Source organism: Heptranchias perlo, chromosome 19 (assembly GCF_035084215.1).
Source record: "Heptranchias perlo isolate sHepPer1 chromosome 19, sHepPer1.hap1, whole genome shotgun sequence".
Taxonomy (NCBI): domain Eukaryota; kingdom Metazoa; phylum Chordata; class Chondrichthyes; order Hexanchiformes; family Hexanchidae; genus Heptranchias; species Heptranchias perlo.
Genome location: NC_090343.1, coordinates 48073480 through 48092185, shown reverse-complemented (window position 1 = coordinate 48092185; position 18706 = coordinate 48073480). Strand labels below are relative to the sequence as shown.

Sequence of the window (18706 nt, the reverse complement as noted above, 5' to 3'; positions counted from 1 at the left end):
ACGGGCTGTAGATAACACAGGCTCTGTATAGAGCAGAACATGGGCTGTAGATAGCACAGGCTCTGTATAGAGCAGAACATGGGCTGTAGATAACACAGGCTCTGTATAGAACAGCACACGGGCTGTAGATAACACAGGCTCTGTATAGAGCAGAACATGGGCTGTAGATAACACAGGCTCTGTATAGAACAGCACACGGGCTGTAGATAACACAGGCTCTGTATAGAGCAGCACACGGGCTGTAGATAACACAGGCTCTGTATAGAGCAGCACGCGGGCTGTAGATAACACAGGCTCTGTATAGAACAGCACAGGGGCTGTAGATAACACAGGCTCTGTATAGAACAGCACACGGGCTGTAGATAACACAGGCTCTGTATAGAACAGCACACGGGCTGTAGATAACACAGGCTCTGTATAGCACAGCACACGGGCTGTAGATAACACAGGCTCTGTATAGAACAGCACAGGGGCTGTAGATAACACAGGCTCTGTATAGAACAGCACACGGGCTGTAGATAACACAGGCTCTGTATAGAACAGCACAGGGGCTGTAGATAACACAGGCTCTGTATAGAGCAGCACACGGGCTGTAGATAACACAGGCTCTCTATCGCTTCTCAAATAACCTCCAGAGCAACAAGGCTCACAAACTCCGGGATATAAACCAAACCACACATTCAACTAGTGCAAATCAAAGAGCTAACGCGTGATTTCCGATTTCAGCTCACACCGTGGTTGTTTATATCCCTGTAATATAAATAATAATAAAGTGGACTCGTGCAGTGTATTAATCTGCATTTTTATATTTGTTTGGAAGCTATATGAATGAATGGAGGGAGGGTCATTGATTCAGCGGCGAGTGTGGGGAGAGCATCTCAGCTCCTGAATCACCAGCCCAGAGCTCCCTCACCTCATCGAAGGTGAACGGTCCCCATATGACCCACCCGCCGCTCCAGTACAGCACAGCACTGGGAGGAAATAGTCCCAGAGGGAGGGTGAAGGGAAGGGGACCGTTCATTTGGTTTGTGGTAATGTGAAAGGGGCAGCTCGCCAGATGAAAGGTCAGAGCAAGATATTATTCAGAGCTCAGACCCGAAGTCCTAAAACATTCAACGGTATAAATAGTTTGGTTGAACAAATGTCGATGCAGAAAAATGTCGGCCCAGAGTTTATTGTGTGTGCGGTGTTCATTTAAAGGCTTGCAAACTCCTGGCAATGCTGCCTTCTCTCCACGCCAACAGCTTGCCCATTAGGAACAGGAGGAGGCCATTCGGCCCCGCCAGCCTGTTCTGCCATTCAATTAGATCCCACAAACAGCAATATGATAATAGAACCATAGAAAAGATACAGCACAGAAGGGGGCCATTCGGCCCATCGTGTCCGCGCCGGCTCGAAGAACAACCAGGTGCCCATTCCGTAGCCCTACAGCTTACAGCACTTTAGGTGCAGGTCCAGGTACTTTTTAACAGAGTTGAGGGTCCCTGTCTCGACCACCAAATAGGTCAGCAAATTCCATACACCCACCACCCTCTGGGTAAAATAGTTTTTCCTCATGTCCCCTCTAATCCTCCGGCCAATCATCTTAAATCTATGAAAAGATAGCACCTCCGACAGTGCAATACTCCAATGAAGTATCAGCCTGAATTAGGTGCTTCAGTCTCTGGAGTGGGACCTGAACCTACAACCTTCTGATTCTAAGGCAAAAGTGCTACCCACTGAGCCACAGCTGCTGCTCTGGATAGGACTGGGTAATCTTTTTTTGGTGGTGTTGGTTGAAGGATAAAGGTTGGCCAGAACTGTTTTATAATATATTCTCAGGATGTGAGTGTCGCTGGCAAGGCCGGCATTTATTGTCCTTGAGAAGGTGGTGGTGAGCTGCCTTCTTGAACTGCTGCAGTCCGTGTGGTGAAGGTTCTCCCACAGTGCTGTTAGGGAGGGAGTTCCAGGATGAAGGAACGGTGATATATGTCCAAGTTGGGATGGTGTGTGGCTTGGAGGCGATGGTTTCTCCCGACCTTGCTGCTCCTGGTTTATTTCCTTTGTTTTAACCTTTATCTGAAATCTCCTGTTGCCTTGAATGTGGTCTGATAAGATCTAGGGTGTGGCTGCAAAGCTCCCTGTGAAACAAAGTGTAGAGAGGGAAAATAAACTCCGAGAGGCAGAGGTGCGATTTATCTTCGTCCTGCCAGAACCTAAGCAGTGAATAAAAAACTACAAATATAGACAAGCCAGCACTGGGAGATGAGAGGAGAGGCGCTGGGAGATGATGGAGAGGCGCTGGATGCAGTTCTCTGAATGAATGAGTTATCCCTCCATATTAAAGGGCTCAATCTGGAATGAATTCACAGTCAAGACTCCTGTTAGGGTGAACTGTGACCCAATATATCTCTCTTATAAATGAGCCAGCTCCCTGTGTTTTAATGGGTCTGTGGTCTATCTCACTGTTTTTTAAAAAAATCTCACAGTCCCCCAGTGGTGACAGCTGTCGTTAAATGTAAGACACAGACGGAAATAGTGAAGGATAAACACATTCTATCTCTCCCTACTGTCGCCACAACTCAACTCTTAAACCTCCAATTGGTGTCCTTTATCTTGACTCCGTCTCTTGTCACACATTCCCTGTTCTGCTGTATATCCCACTCCCTGTTTAAATCGACGGCGCACTGTTTATTGTAACAGATTGGGTGGTGTTTAATGTGCTCTGTTTAGTCTCGGTCTCTCTGTCCGAGCTGGGCGGTGGGTTCAGCCGAGCCTGGAGTTTCGCGGCCGGAAGGCGAGGGCGAGAGACCATCTCCCGGCTGCAAAAACCTGAAATCGGCCCAGCTCGGTCCTTAAATCCTGCATTAAACCCAGCGAGCCCCGTCAAACACACACACACACACACACACACACAGAGAGAGCAGCTCCCGGGCTCTGAGACTGGACACAGCCCTCGCTGTAAGTTGTATAAGGGACCGATTTAAGTGGGAATGTTCAAGCTCTGCGCCCAACCGCACTGCAAACCTTTGCTTTTTCACAAATGTTAAATTGCAACAGGTTCCAGCCAATGCAGTAAGGATGCCCGAAGTTGGCGATGGGCGGGCGCTCTATCTCGGGCCAGTAACCGCCTGGTCCTCGGGTTTAATGTACTGCAGGCTCGGGCTGCCCGGTGTGCTGTCAACGGGTCGCTCTGTTCCACAGGTTGCCCTGGCCGCCGCTTGGACATCAGAGAGTGGGAGGCAGCCCCTGTGGTCCGGAGCTCTGCCCACCCTCAGGGGGGGTTGCCAACTCTGGTTGGAGGCATTCCTGGAGGTGATGTTCCGATCACATGACATCTGACCACGCCATGCCTGATCACATGACCATTACAAACGTTTTTGGTGTTTACCCTGTGAAGGTTGGGTCCCCTGTATTTGAGTGACTTTGCTCGAGGTTTGGTGCCAGAAGTTCCAAGAACCAGGAGGCCTCTGGTGAGCAGACCAAGAGGTGACACAGAGAAATGACAGCACAGGAGGCGGCCTTCAGCCCCCTTTGGCGGTATTCTCTCCTGTAACCCCCAGGCCCTTTTATATTCCTCCTTTTCAGATGTTCTTCCCCTTCCCTTTCATATTAAATTTTAGTATATACCGCAATAGCCACACATGGTGAAGGCTCTCACGGTCCAATAGCCCTCAGTTCAACAGCCTTCCTCCTCCCTTCCCCCTTGGTTCTTCCACTTGACTAGCTGTTGTTCTCTCAGTGTTGCTCCCACTCCATTGTTGCTGCTGCTCCTGGCTCTGCAGACAATGATGGTTCCCACGCCCGCCCGATTCTTTCCCCCCCCCCATTTGAGCCCCAATCTCCAAACCCCCAGTCCCCTTTTCTTCCCCATTCCCCAGCCTCCATCTCCCCTGAACCCTCATTCTCCAGTCTCCATCTCTCTCCCTGAGCCCCCATTCCCCAGTCTCCATCTCTTCCCCCAATTCCCCATTCCCCAGTCTCCATCTCTCTCCCTGAGCCCCCATTCCCCAGTCTCCATCTCTCTCCCTGAGCCCCCATTCCCCAGTCTCTGTCTCTTTCCCCGAGTCCCCATTCCCTGGTCTCCATCTCTGTCCCCGAGTCCCCAGTCTCCATCTCTGTCCCCGAGTCCCCAGTCTCCATCTCTGTCCCCGAGCCCCCATTCCCCAGTCTCCATCTCTTTCCCCGAGCCCCCATTCCCCAGCCTCCATCTCCCTCTGAGCCCCCATTCCCCAATCTCCATCTCTCTCTCCCTGAGACCCTATTCCCCGGTCTCCCTCTCCCCCGAGTCCCCATTCCCCAGTCTCCATCTCCCTCTGAGCCCCCATTCCCCAGTCTCTGTCTCTCCCTCTGAGCCCCCATTCCCCAGTCTCTGTCTCTCCCCCTGAGTCCTCATTGCACAGTCTCCATCTCTCTCCTTGAGACCCCTTTCCCCAGTCTCCATCTCTCTCGCCCCCTGATTTCAGAGCCTCTCCCATATGTCAATACCCCCGATTCCTGACTGCACTCCATGGGGTCCCGGCTCTCTGTGACGGGGGTCGGGTGGTGTCACCGAGCTGGAGGCTTTTCTGAGCAGCAGCCACTGCGGTGGGAAATTTAAAGCAATTATCGGCATGTAAATAATCTCCATAAAAATGTAAATCCAATTATCTCCCGGGCTGCTAGAGGCAGCACCCTGGAGACACAGGCCCCATTTCGGGAGATTCCCAGTCATTCCGGGAGGGTTGGGAACCCTAGACTGGGTTCATGTATGAAGCTGCTCTCTGGGTTCATGTATGAAGTTGCTCTCTGGGTTCGTGTATGAAGTTGCTCTCTGGGTTCATGTATGAAGCCGCTCTCTGGGTTCATGTATGAAGTTGCTCTCTGGGTTCGTGTATGAAGTTGCTCTCTGGGTTCATGTATGAAGCCGCTCTCTGGGTTCATGTATGAAGCCGCTCTCTGGGTTCATGTATGAAGCCGATCTCTGGGTTCATGTATGAAGCCGATCTCTGGGTTCATACATGAAGCCGCTCTCTGGGTTCATGTATGAAGCCGATCTCTGGGTTCATGTATGAAGCCGATCTCTGGGTTCATACATGAAGCCGCTCTCTGGGTTCATGTATGAAGATGCTCTCTGGGTTCATGTATGAAGCCGCTCTCTGGGTTCATGTATGAAGCTGCTCTCTGGGTTCATGTATGAAGCTGCTGTCTCTCTCGAGTGGAAGAAGCTCAGTGATCTAGTGCCTGTGTAGCCGACACCAGGCCCAGCGCTCTGCTTGGCGTCTGTAATTTCCTCCTTTTATTCTTATGTTCTGTGAGGTCTGAGTTTGTGAAAGTTGATCGCACAATGCCAGAGGCCCTCTGTCATTCTGATTGTATTGATAGAAAATGATCTCAGAGTGTCAGATGCAAACAGATGGTGCAAGGGAAGCTGGGAGTTGTAGTTCTAATGCACACACCAGCTGTCAGTGAACACATATCAGCAAAAGCTGTTCACATTGGATAGGTTCTTCGTGCGTGTGAGATTTTCAGACATGAGTGTAGACTTGAGGTTAAAGCGGCAAACTGCATCTGTCACCTGGACAATTGGAGCATCCAAGTAACAAGAATGTTTTCCTCCTCCCTCTCAGCCTCTTGTCCCCTGATATTTTTCTTTCTTTCACTGTTTCTAGCCTGCCTTAAAGTGCTCGAGGGAGAGGGAGGTTGAGAGGGAGGGGGAAAGGAGAGAGGGAGGGGGAGGGAGGGAGAGAGAGAGAGAGAGCAAGGGAACAGTATGGAGGCAGGCATCTTCCAACAACAATGATTATACCCATTGGTATGAATGGAGGACTTTCACTATTGCTATGAATGCTGGGATAGCCCCAGCTCCATAGTGTTCTATTGCTTCCAGTGAAAGAGACTAAGAGCAGTGCTGGGATTTACAGGCACAGAGACCATGATCCTCAGGTGGGAGAGCAAGACAACGCAAACTCATGGATGAGTCCTCTGCTGAAGAGGGTGTTATCAGGATTAGGGCGTTCCAGTTATGAAGAGAGATTTGAGAAGTCAGAGCCACTTTGTTGGGGCTGAGGAGGTTGAGGGTGATCCTGATAGGGACTTTCAAGATTTTGGAGGGTTACGATATGGTAAATAGCGATCGATTTTTTTTCCACCAGTCGACCAGATGGTAACGAGAGGGCTCAAACTTAAGGTCATCACAAAAATGATTGGAAAGGTTGAGGGGAAAAAATCATTACAACTACAACAACTTGCATTTATATAGTTCCTTTAACGTAGTAAAACATCCCAAGGCACTTCACTGGAGCGATTATCAAACAAAATTTGACACCACGCCACTTAAGGAGATATTAAGACAGGTGACCAAAAGCTTGGTCTAAGAGGTAGGTTTTAAGAAACGTTTTAAAGGAAGAGAGAGAGGTGGAGAGGCGGAGAGGTTTAGGGAGAGAATTCCAGAGCTTAGGGCCTAGACAGCTGAAGGCACGGCCGCCAATGGTGGAGTGATTAAAATCGGGGATGCACAAGAGGCCAGAATTGGAGGAGTGTAGAGATCTCGGAAGGTTGTAGGGCTGGAGGAGGTTACAGTGATAGGGAAGGGCGAAGCCACGGAGAGATTTGAAACAAGGATGAGAATTTTAAAATCACGGCATTGCTAGACAGGGAGCCAATGCAGCCTTGGTGCGAGTTAGGATATGGGCAGCAGAGCTTTGGATAAGCTCAAGTTTATGGAGGGTGGAAGATGGGAGGCCAGCCTGGAGAGCATTGGAATAGTCAAGTCTAGAGGTAACAAAGGCATGGATGAAGGTTTCAGCAGCAGATGAGCTGAGGCAGGGACGGAGATGTGTGATGTTGTGGAGATGGAAGTAGGTGGTCTTGGTGACGGAGTGGATATGGGGTCAAAAGCTCAGCTCAGGGTCAAATAGGACGGCAGGTTTGTGAACGGTCTGGTTCAGCCTCAGGCACGGAAGGTGGTTGGAATTTGGAATACTCTGTGTTTCCGACTGTTGTTGAAGTAAAGGAATTAGATTGTTGCTTAAAAAAGATGAAGGGTGTGGTTAGCGATTGAGGAGGATGGGATTAAACTAGGTGGCTCATGTAGAGAAAAAACACCAGTGCAGACTTGATGGGTCAAGTGTAACTCACACTTGGGTATCCATTATTCTATCTATAAACCCCCCGAACCCCTCGATTAGATTCCAGCCTGTGCCTCACTCCCGGGTATCTGTTATTCTATATATAAACCCCCCGAACCCCTCGATTAGATTCCAGCCTGTGCCTCACTCCCGGGTATCTGTTATTCTATCTATAAACCCCCCGAACCCCTCAATTAGATTCCAGCCTGTAACTCACTCATGGGTATCCATTATTCTATATATAAACCCCCCGAACCCCTTGATTAGATTCCAGCCTGTGCCTCACTCCTGGGTATCCATTATTCTATATATAAACCTCCCGAACCCCTCGATTAGATTCCAGCCTGTAACTCACTCCCGGGTATCTGTTATTCTATATATAAACCCCCCGAACCCCTCGATTAGATTCCAGCCTGTAACTCACTCCCGGGTATCTGGTATTCTTTATATAAAACACCAAACCCCTCGATTAGATTCCAGCCTGTAACTCACTCTCAGGTATCCATTATTTTATATATAAACCCCCCGAACCCCTCGATTAGATTCCAGCCTGTGCCTCACTCCCAGGTATCCATTATTCTATATATAAACCCCCCGAACCCCTCGATTAGATTCCAGCCTGTGCCTCACTCCCAGGTATCCATTATTCTATATATAAACCCCCCAAACCCCTCAATTAGATTCCAGCCTGTGCCTCACTCCTGGGTATCCATTATTCTATATATAAACCCACTGAACCCCTCGATTAGATTCCAGCCTGTGCCTCAGTCCTGGGTACTTTATATATAAACTACTGAATTATATTACAGCCTATATCTCATTCTGTTTTTCTGGACATAAATTATCCAAAATATAAATTGATTAGATTTCAGCTTTTAACTCACTCCCAGGTATACAATGAGTTCATTAATGGGGGTAAAAGTGAATTTTCAGTGTCTACTTTCTTAACCATCAAAATGTTTGGAAGCCGCTTTGTGCCATTGCAATGACCTTGTGTGAAAGCAGTGAATTTTGAGTTTTATGTTATAACACCAATGTTATAAATAGAAGCTGCATCAGATGCAACTCCACAAGTGAGTTAGCAAAGCTGCATGCATCCTGCCAAAAGCAAGCATATTGCACTAGTCTCCATGAGCTATTGACTCAATACCACATCTTAAAATTAATATATATCTTAATTCATTTTGACAGAGGTCAGCACTTTGCTGAGAACATTCAGGATAGAAAAGATTTCCATGACAAACTCTTCAGTAGTGAAGGCCTAACAAAGTTTAAACAGAAATGTTTTCACCATGCAAAGGGGGAAGAATTAGGAACACAGGAAATGTTAAAGAAAGGCAAAAAAGAACTTGCATTTATATGGGGTCTCTCGTATCCTCAGGACATCCCAAAGCACTTTACAGCCAATGAAGTACTTTTTGAAGTGTAGTCACTGTTGTAATGTAGGAAACGTGGCAGCCAATTTGCACTCAGCAAGATCCCACAAACAGCAATGAGATAATGAGCAGATAATCTGTTTTAGTGATGTTGATTGAGGGATAAATATTGGCCAGGACACCGGGGAGAACTCCCCTGCTCGTCTTTGAATAGTGCTGTGGGATCTTTTATGTTCCAAGAAGACAGGGCCTGAGTTTAACACTTAGTCTGAAAGACAGCACCTCCAACACGCTCAGTGCTGCACTGAAGTGTCAGTTTACATTATTTGCTTGACTCCCTGGTTTGAGCCTTGAACCCACGACTTTATAACTCAGTGGTGAGAGTGCTATCATTAGGCCAAGCTGACATTAGAGATGAAAAGGCTAATTGCCTAACAAATCCACCCTTTCTCTGCCCCACCTCCTGTCTCACCACCTCCTCAGTCCTTCTTTCTCCAAAGACACATCTAGTTGCCTCTTGAACCCATTCCAACTGGTTACTTATTCTATATATCATTTTGTGAAATAGTTCACCCCTCCGAATATCTCCTTATTCGGTTTGGCATCTGATCTATGATTACGCCTTTGTGAAGCACTTTGGGTCTTTTTTTATTGTTAAACGTGCTATTTGTTGTTGTTGTTCAATTCCCCATTTAATCCTAATTTCTGAATTTTAAACTGATCTCCAGTTTTTGACCCCTCCTCGTTGTGGAAGAATATCTCTGGTTCAACCTTCACAGCTGAGACATTCCCATCTGTTATCTGGGGGCGGGAGAGGGGGAAACATTTTCTTAGTGGATGTACACACAGGAAGCAATTTAGGGGAAGCATTTCCACAGTGGACGTACACACAGGAAGCAATTTGGGGGAAGCAATTCCACAGTGGACGTACACACAGGAAGCAATTTGGGGGAACCATTTCCTGTGTGGATGTGCACAGGGAAAAGGATAGTCTGTGATTAGGTGGAGGATGGAGATAGTTAAAGGATGCACCAGTGCTCCCGGCAATGGTGGAGGTTGTGGGCTGGTGCTTGGAATGGGGATTGGGTACACTCCTGGCAGGGTGGTCTGCACCCCTGGTGTCACCTTCATTTTCTTCCACCATACTCCTGGGCTACTGGAGCCTTCTCAGCTTTGCCAGATTTTCCGTGCTTCCCTCCCAGACTGATCCCTGGGATGGCAGGACTGTCGTATGAGGAGAGATTGGGTCGACTCGGCCTGTATTCACTCGAGTTTAGAAGAATGAGAGGGGATCTCATTGAAACGTATAAAATTCTGACAGGGCTAGAGAGACTAGATGCAGGGAGGATGTTTCCCCTGGCTGGGGGGTCCAGAACGAGGGGTCACAGTCTCAGGATACGGAGTAGGACATTTAGGACTGAGATGAGGAGAAATTTCTTCACTCAGAGGGTGGTGAAACTGTGGAATTCTCTACCACAGAAGGCAGTGGAGACCAAGTCACTGAATGTATTTAAGAAGGAGCTAGATGGATTTCTAGACACAAAAGGCATCAAGGGGTATGGGGAGAGAGTGGGAAAATGGTATTGAGATAGAGGATCAGCCATGATCTTATTGAATGGCGGAGCAGGCTCGAAGGGCCGAATGGCCTACTCCTGCTCCTATTTTCTATGTTTCCCCCTCTGCTATTCTGCTGGGACCATTCCTACATCCTCTGGGTCTCAGATATACCATTTGTTTCTCTAATTTCACTCATTGTTTCCTTCTTTTGTCTTACTCCTTGATCACTTCATTTAATCATCTCCTGTCCTCCACCTAATCACAGACCATTCTTTTTTTCTCTCTCTCCCACCCCCTTTTCCCTGTCTCTGTTCCTCCTTATAAGCTGTTCAACAACTACAACTTTATATAGTGCCTTTAACGTAGTAAAAACGTCCCAAGGTGACACTGAGCCACATAAGGAGATATTAGGACAGGTGACCAAAAGCTTGATCAAAGAGGTAGGTTTTAAGGAGCGTCTTAAAGGAGGAGAGAGATGCAGAGAGGTTTAGGGAGGGAATTCCAGAGCTTAGAGCCTAGGCAGCTGAAGGCACGGCCGCCAATGGTGGGGCAATGAAAATTGGGGATGCGCAAGAGCCCAGAATTGGAGGAGCGTAGAGATCTCGGAGGGTTGTAGGGCTGGAGGAGGTTACAGAGATAGGGAGGGGCGAGGCCATGAAGGGATTTGGAAATAAGAGAATTTTAATATAATCCGTAACATCTCCCGATTCTGACGAAAGTTAACTCTGTTTCTCTCTCCACAGATGCTGCCTGACCTGTTGAGTGTTTCCTGCATTTTCTGTTTTTATTTCAGATTTGCAGCACCTGCAGGATGAGCTTGGTGTTTTATCATAGAATCGTAGAATCATAGAATGGTTACAGCTCAAAAGGAGGCCATTCGGCCCATCGAGCCTGTGCCGGCTCTTTGTAAGAGCAATCCAGTTAGTCCCAATCCCCTGCTCTTTCCCCATAGCCCTGCAAATTTTTTCCCTTCAAGTATTTATCCAATTCCTTTTGAAAGCCACGATTGAATCTGCTTCCACCACCCTTTCAGGCAGCGCATTCCAGATCATAACTACTCGCTGCGTAAAAAATTTTTTCCTCATGTCGCCTTTGGTTCTTTTGCCAATCACCTTAAATCTGTGTCCTTTGGTTCTCGACCCTTCCACCAATGGGAACAGTTTCTCTTTATTTACTTTATCTAAACCCTTCATGATTGTGTTGTAATTGTTTCTAGATGGTGTGCTAAGAAAATCCTTTGGACAGCCCTGGTCTGGATCCGCTGCAGTTGTCACACCGGGTACCCAGCAAAATCCCTGACCAACTCAAGTCCTTGAAGCAAACGGCAATGATACATTTTATCAGTCAAATGTGGTAATCCAATCCAAATGCTCTGTTCCCCAACAGGAGTCACCGCTTCATTGAAAACATTGTATAAGATCTACTGCCGTTACATTGAAGGACACAAACACCAAATCCTGTGGAAAGCCAAGACTCCCTACAGATGTACACACACGTAAACACACACGCGCGCACACACACACACCCGTGTACACTCTCAGACATGTATATACACACACGTAATCATACGCGCGCAGACACACATGCACGTAAACACACATACGTGTGCACGCAGCCATGCGCGCGCAAACGTAAACACATGCACACACACATGCACACACGTACACGCACAGACATACGTATACGCGCGCACGCACGCACGCACGCACATACGCACAGAAACAACAACTTATATTTATATAGCACCAAAAACGTTCCAAAAGCTTGGTCAAAGAGGTGGGTTATAAGGAGGGTCTTAAAGGGGCTTTGAAAGGTAGCAGGTCAGTGCCTAAGGAGAGGGAACTATTTCATGGTGTTCAGAAGGGAAATTGTGTAGTCAACAGCTTAGTGGGACTGGAGTTGAGGGGCTAGGAGGTGGATCTGATGGACGAGCTCAGCTTGGAGAAGGCATGATGGCAGTAATTAGAGAGAGATGGGGGTTCAAGGCTAGGGCAGGGAGAGCCTGGGCAGTTTTGGATTGGTGGGCAGGGGGAAAGAGCAATAGCAGCTGAACGGACGGTCTTAATCTTTGTGACAAAAAAGTCCAGGAGCTCCTTACACTTGTTGGAGCAGGGTTTAAAGGGATGGTTGATAGCAGAGAAAAGAAGCCAGGGGTTATCTTTGTTCTCCAGGATGATCCTGGAGTAATGAGCTATATTCGCAGAGGAGAGTGTAGCCTAATTGCACTCACACACACGCACACTCAGACACATACATGCACACACACACGAACACACATGCACACTCATACATGCAACATACATGCAGAGTCATACATGCACACACTCTTGCACACAAACACATGCACACTCATAAACACACATGCACACTCATATATGCACCCACAAATGCACACGCACACACATGCATACACACAAATGCTTGCGTATACAAAAACACACACATACATACAGACACATGCACTCGTGCACAAATGAATACACGTAGCCACACAGAAACATACAAACATGCGTGCGCATGTACACACACACACACACACATACAGATACAAACACACATTTGAACATAGAGACACATACTCATATACACCTGAATACACATGTCCACACACACACACACACACACACGGAAAATCCTCGGGCCCCAGAACTACAGGGCCCAGCTCACTCAAACCCTCCATAGGACTATTAATAAGAATTACATTTTCCAGCATCTTTTCAAAAATTCCTCAATCAAACATAACTGAACTGATTGCTAAGCATTAACCACAAATGAATGTATTCACGCTTTGTAGATTGTGGGTAACGCTTCCTTCGATTTATATTCCATCCATCTGTTTATACCCTCTGGACATTAAATTGGCCTTTACAGGCCACAGCCCTGCTCTATCGCAACACTCCACTATCTGCTCGACTATAACACCTAGGCCTTTCTCCTGACACTCCTTATTTAATCAAACATCCTTCACTTTTTAGCACCAGTGTACATTACCTTGCATTTCTCAATATTAAAAATCACACAGACTCTATGAATCTCTCTTCCAGTCTTCGACCTCGGTACTAAACAGGCCCAAACCTACTTCCCTTCGGAGAGCAGGCAAAGTAAGCCTGGCCATTGGCCGGTGCCCTACCCAGGCAGTCTCCCAGCTTTTGGTTCCCTCATCAAGAAAATGGTGGAGAATGTGAGCAGTGCAGTGGGTTAAACTCTGACCTTTCACCTCTGGGTCTGCGTTCAACTCCAGTTCAGACCGACGGGACCAAAAGTTCCCTCTCTCTGTTGGGGCCCTGTGTGAAATAAGTTTGATCCGTCTCAATCCTAGTGAGAAGGGACCGAAGCATAAAACTGGCACTAAATCTGACTCAGAGAGATCACAGGAGTGTGGGGAAAGGGGAAACTGTCACACTGGTGCACTAGGAGGTGCTTGTCTGAGTTTGGGGATGATGCACCATGTGGGGCAGAGTAGAAGGACCCTTGATGAGTTCAGAATTCACAACTGGGGGGGTGGGGAGAAGAGGCCAGGCTAATTCTGGGAGCACTTTGCTGGTTACAGCAGTCCAGATAGAACCATCCATCAGTCTGCTATTATCTGGAGAATCCTTTATCCAGTTCAGACTTTTCTCTTTTTCCCAGAGGGTCCTATGTTAGTCACAATCCACTTGCCTGGGAACCTTATCAAATCTCTCCTTAAAAGTTAAGATAAAACTATGCACCGTTTAACCACCATCCATTAATTCTGTTAAATCTCAAAGAATCCAGCTTATCACACTATCACACTGTGAACCCATGAGGACTTGCAACAATTGCCTCTATTTACAGCAGACTGATGTCTAACAGGCCTTTAATCACCAATCTTGTGGTGTTATCCTCTGGTTGGTGATTTTAGAATGATTCTTGCTTCAGTTCTGCTCCATTTTCTCAGATTCTTCCTGCCCCTCAAATGCCTGAAGAAACACCAATGTTTACCGGTGCAAACTGGTGGAAAGATCATTAAAATGGCTGCCCTACTCTTTGTCCCTCTCAGTCTTGCCCATCTCATATTTAAGGAGACCCGCTAAGTCTTTGCTGAGATGTTGAGACCGGACTCACTGGTTGAAGTGTGAGCAGAAGGCCCAGCGTTCCCATGGGTTGGATCATCTTGGCGCTCACAATGGTTCAGTGAGTTTTTCTGGTGAGTAGCTGCACCGTAACAAGGTCCCAGATACGATCTCAGCCCGGGCTGCTTCCTCTATCCCCATTGCTGGCTGACTGGCTCCTCTTGGCACACAGGCCAGGAAGGTTCCCTATTCAATCCATGATCTGCACTGATCTATGGGGGGGCGGGGGGGGGGGGGGAAGGGTGGGCACTACAACTGGCCTCAGTCCTACTGGACTGTACGGTTATGTGGACCTCATGGTCACTTTTGTCTATAATACCCTCCATAATATTGCCCACCTCTGCCCCTACCTCACCCCATCTGCCACTTATACCCTCATCCATGCCTTTATGACCTCCAAACTCATCTATCACAATGGCTTCCTGACCAGCCTCCCATTCTCCACCCTCCATAAACTTCAGCTCATCCAAAACTCTGCTGCCCATATCTTACCCCTTACCAAGTCCTGTTCACCCATCACCCCTGTGCTCGCTGACCTACATTGGCTCCCGGTCCGGCAACGCCTCAAAGGTAAAATTCTTATCCTTGAGTTTAAATCCCTTCGTGGCCTCCTCCAGCCCTACAACCACTCCACGAATTCTCGACTTTTCTGACTCTGGCCTCTTTAGTATTCCTCCCTCCCATCGCTCCACCATTGGCAGCTGTGCCTTCAGTCACCTGGGCCCCACGCTCTGGAATTCCCTCCCTAAACCCCTCTGCCTCACCACCTCTCTCTCCTCCTTTGCACCCCTCTTTAAAACCCACCTCTTTGACCAAGCTTTTGGTCTCCCCTCCTAATATCCCCCTCTTTGGCTCAGTGTCCATTTTTGTCTGGTTACAGCTCTGTAAAGCACCTTGGGATGTTTTTCCACATTAAAAGCACTGTATAAATGCAGGTTGTTGATGCTGTTGTCATCGAGCAGAATGCTGACCTTCACTGTCAAGGTTCGTGCATGAATAATGGTCACTAGGGTGAGGTACCAGAGAGTGACCACAGGAGGTGAACACCTCCGGGAGAGGAGAGCACAAACCTGGCAAAGGAATAAAAAGAGAATGGGACCATTGTGAATTTGTTTACCATATCTCCATTTACTGACTTTGAGCTATTTCTGGTTCAGGGTCAGGGTAGCTTGTCCTATTTAAAGAAAATTAGAGCAGCCCACACACTCACAGAAGCCAGACACGTCCCACTACCGATCACTCCTTTCCCTGGCATCAGGGCAAGTAGCCAGTGCACATTGGCCAAGCCATGTGGGTTTGTCCACTTCATTTTCTGAAAGTGCAGAGTCGTATCAGGGTACGGACCGAGGGACCCCAGCCTCCCCTAGGGCAGAGTCGTACCAGGGTACGGACCGAGGGACCCCAGCCTCCCCTGGGGGGGGGTCATATCAGGGTATGGTCCCAGGGACCCCAGCCTCCCCTAGGGCAGAGTCGTACCAGGGTACGGACCCAGGGACCCCAGCCTCCCCTGGGGGGGGGGGTCATATCAGGGTATGGTCCCAGGGACCCCAGCCTCCCCTAGGGCAGAGTCGTACCAGGGTACGGACCCAGGGACCCCAGCCTCCCCTAGGGTAGAGTCAAATCAGGGTATGGTCCCAGGGACCCCAGCCTCCCCTAGGGCAGAGTCGTATCGGGGTATGGACCCAGGGTCCCCAGCCTCCCCTAGGACAGATTCATATCGGGGTACAGACCCAGGGACCCCAGCCTCCCCTAGGACAGATTCATATCAGGGTACAGACCCAGGGACCGCAGCCTCCCCTAGGGGCCGAGCCATGTTGGGGTACAGTCTCCTGAACCCTATCCTCCCACATGGGGAAGATACATGTTGGGGTACAGTCCCCTGGACAAAATAATGTGTTTTTTTTTTCATTCCCCAGCTCAAGATACTCCGTGGGGCACGGACTCTTGAAAAGCCTCGGGACCCAAAGTGTTAACTTGTTCGTTCCCTCCTCCTGACCTGGGCGTGTTTGCAGCATTTTTCTGGCTTGGTTTCGGATTTCCAGCATCTGTGGACTTTTGCTGAACGATATCAAGCGCACTTGCTGCAAACACTGCTCACACACATAGAGAGAGAGAGAACTACAGTTCCCACAGTCCATCGGCCAGAAGACACCGGACCAATGAAGTGGGTGGGAGGTGGGGCCAAGTGTTGAGGCTATAAGCCCCAGTGCTCCAGTCTCACTTGAGTTGAGTCTTTTGGTTGTAATAAGACGGGTTAGGCTCCGGATCGCGGACTCTGCATGGACTACCTCTGCTGAGCGGCGGGGCGGAATTCTGCAGCTCCCTCCGACTCTCCAGCCTTGTGTTTGAGTGGCCCCCCGCCCCCCGCCCCGGGTTGGATTGGTTTGGTTTATTTTTTGGTTTGAATGCTCTTGCAGCGATCTCTAGCCTGCACCGACCCTGACACCATGCACACCCTGCAGAAGGACACTACGTTCACCAAGATCTTTGTGGGTGGTTTGCCCTATCACACTACTGACTCGTCCTTAAGGAAATACTTTGAGGTGTATGGGGACATCGAGGAGGCGGTGGTGATTACCGACCGGCAGACGGGCAAATCCCGGGGCTACGGTTTTGTAAGTACCTTGGAGAGGGGGGGGCATTGAGCAGCCCCCTCCCCATTTTTAAAGGGGCATTGAGCAGCCCCCCCACCCCCTTTTAAAGGGGCATTGAGCAGCCCCCCCACCCCCTTTTAAAGGGACATTGAGCTGCCCCCCACCCCCTTTTAAAGGGACATTGAGCAGCCCCCCCCCAACCCCTTTTAAAGGGACATTGAGCAGCCCCCCCCCCCAACCCCTTTTCAAGGGACATTGAGCAGCCCCCCCCCAACCCCTTTTAAGGGGACATTGAGCAGCCCCCCCCCAACCCCTTTTAAAGGGACATTGAGCAGCCCCCCCCAACCCCTTTTAAAGGGACATTGAGCAACCCCCCCAACCCCTTTTAAAGGGACATTGAGCAGCCCCCCCCCAACCCCTTTTAAAGGGACATTGAGCAGCCCCCCCCAGCCCCTTTTAAAGGGACATTGAGCAGCCCCCCCCCACCCCCTTTTAAACGGACATTGAGCAGCCCCCCCACCCCCTTTTAAAGGGACATTGAGCAGCCCCCCCCACCCCCTTTTAAAGGGACATTGAGCAGCCCCCCCCCACCCCCTTTTAAAGGGACATTGAGCAGCCCCCCCCACCCCCTTTTAAAGGGACATTGAGCAGCCCCCCCCCACCCCCTTTTAAAGGGACATTGAGCAGCCCCCCCCCCACCCCCTTTTAAAGGGACATTGAGCAGCCCACCCCCTTTTAAAGGGGCATTGAGCAGCCCCCCCCACCCCCTTTTAAAGGGGCATTGAGAAGCCCCCCCCTCCCCTTTTAAAGGGGCACTGAGCAGCCCTTGACTTGCCCTTCCCAACGCTGCTCTTGCTGGTTCACTCAGTCTTCCCCCCCCCCCCCCCCCTCTTTCTCTCCTTTCCCGGCCGTGGGGTGAGTTGGGGATTTAAACACAAGCAGCCTGTTTAAATGGGGATGGTTGGCTGGTGGGCCCCACCAGCCGGTAGGCTGTGCCCCGATCCCTTCCCACTGACTGACTTCACTACATCCAGTCCATCATTTTATTATTAATTAATTAATGTTGCTCCACTCCGAGCTGAGCCTGCCCCGTGAGGGAAGTTAGCTACATGCAATAGTTTCTTCAGGGGGGAAAAAAACATTCTGAAAAATCCTTACTTCCTCTTTTGCCAAAATGCAGAAGTAACTGATTCTCAACAGATATGATATTTGTTTTGAGAAATGGCTATCTCTTGAAGCTAATGTTCATCTGAGAAACTTTAAAAAAAATGTCCAACCTAGTCAGGAAATATGACAGAATTCAGTCTTGGGTTGGTGACCCCTTGTGCCTCTTAACAAGTCCTGGGAGAATAGTACAGGTGTTTTTTTGTACAGTGAGGGGGCCTGGCAGTGAAGCCATGTGAACAGACCGAGACACTAACCAGTCTGACTGACCTAACCTATATTCTGTAGCTAAAACCACTGTGCCACTTTCTGGGTTGGACATGATGGTTTATTTTTGCTCTCTTCTCCATCCCCCTCCCAAAAATCCCATATTTATCTTTAATTTTGTTCCTTGTAAGGTGTAAATTGACTTTTTTGGCAGTAAGTCTCCTCTTTCCTGTACAAACACCCAGCTACTTCTAGCATATGGTGAGAGCATGTATTTTGTACCTGCTGTCTGGTGGGAGAGGACCTGATTTGAGCTGGGGCAGGAGGAGGGGGAGCAGCCGACCTCTGCAAAGCCTAAAGTGTGTTCAGCCCCTTTCCTTCAGATTTTTAATTGTGGGGTGGGGGGGTGCGGGGGGGTGTCCTGTCACGGCTCCAAGAGTTTAGCCAGGATTTGAATTGTAGTGGCTGGGCTGGTATTTTGCACTCCCTCGTGTTCTGAGGCCCATCACCTGGACAAAAGAATCCAATCTCTTAATTTGATAGAACTGCTCTCTGAACATTGCAATGCTTGATGATCACCTGACCAGGAAACTATTGGGTCTCCACAAGTGTTCGGAGAACAATTT

General features: G+C 48.9%; 1 protein-coding gene across 1 annotated transcript in view; it reads left to right on the top strand.

Moving 5' to 3' along the window:
- The first annotated feature begins 16353 nt into the window (after positions 1-16353).
- Positions 16354-18706, top strand: part of LOC137335380 (RNA-binding protein 38-like) — a 73827-nt gene continuing 71474 nt past the window's right edge. Inside the window, exon 1 of the mRNA XM_068000725.1 lies at positions 16354-16730. Coding sequence (XP_067856826.1) covers positions 16521-16730 — 210 coding nt within the window. The 5' untranslated portion in view covers positions 16354-16520. The remainder of the gene's footprint in view (positions 16731-18706) is intronic.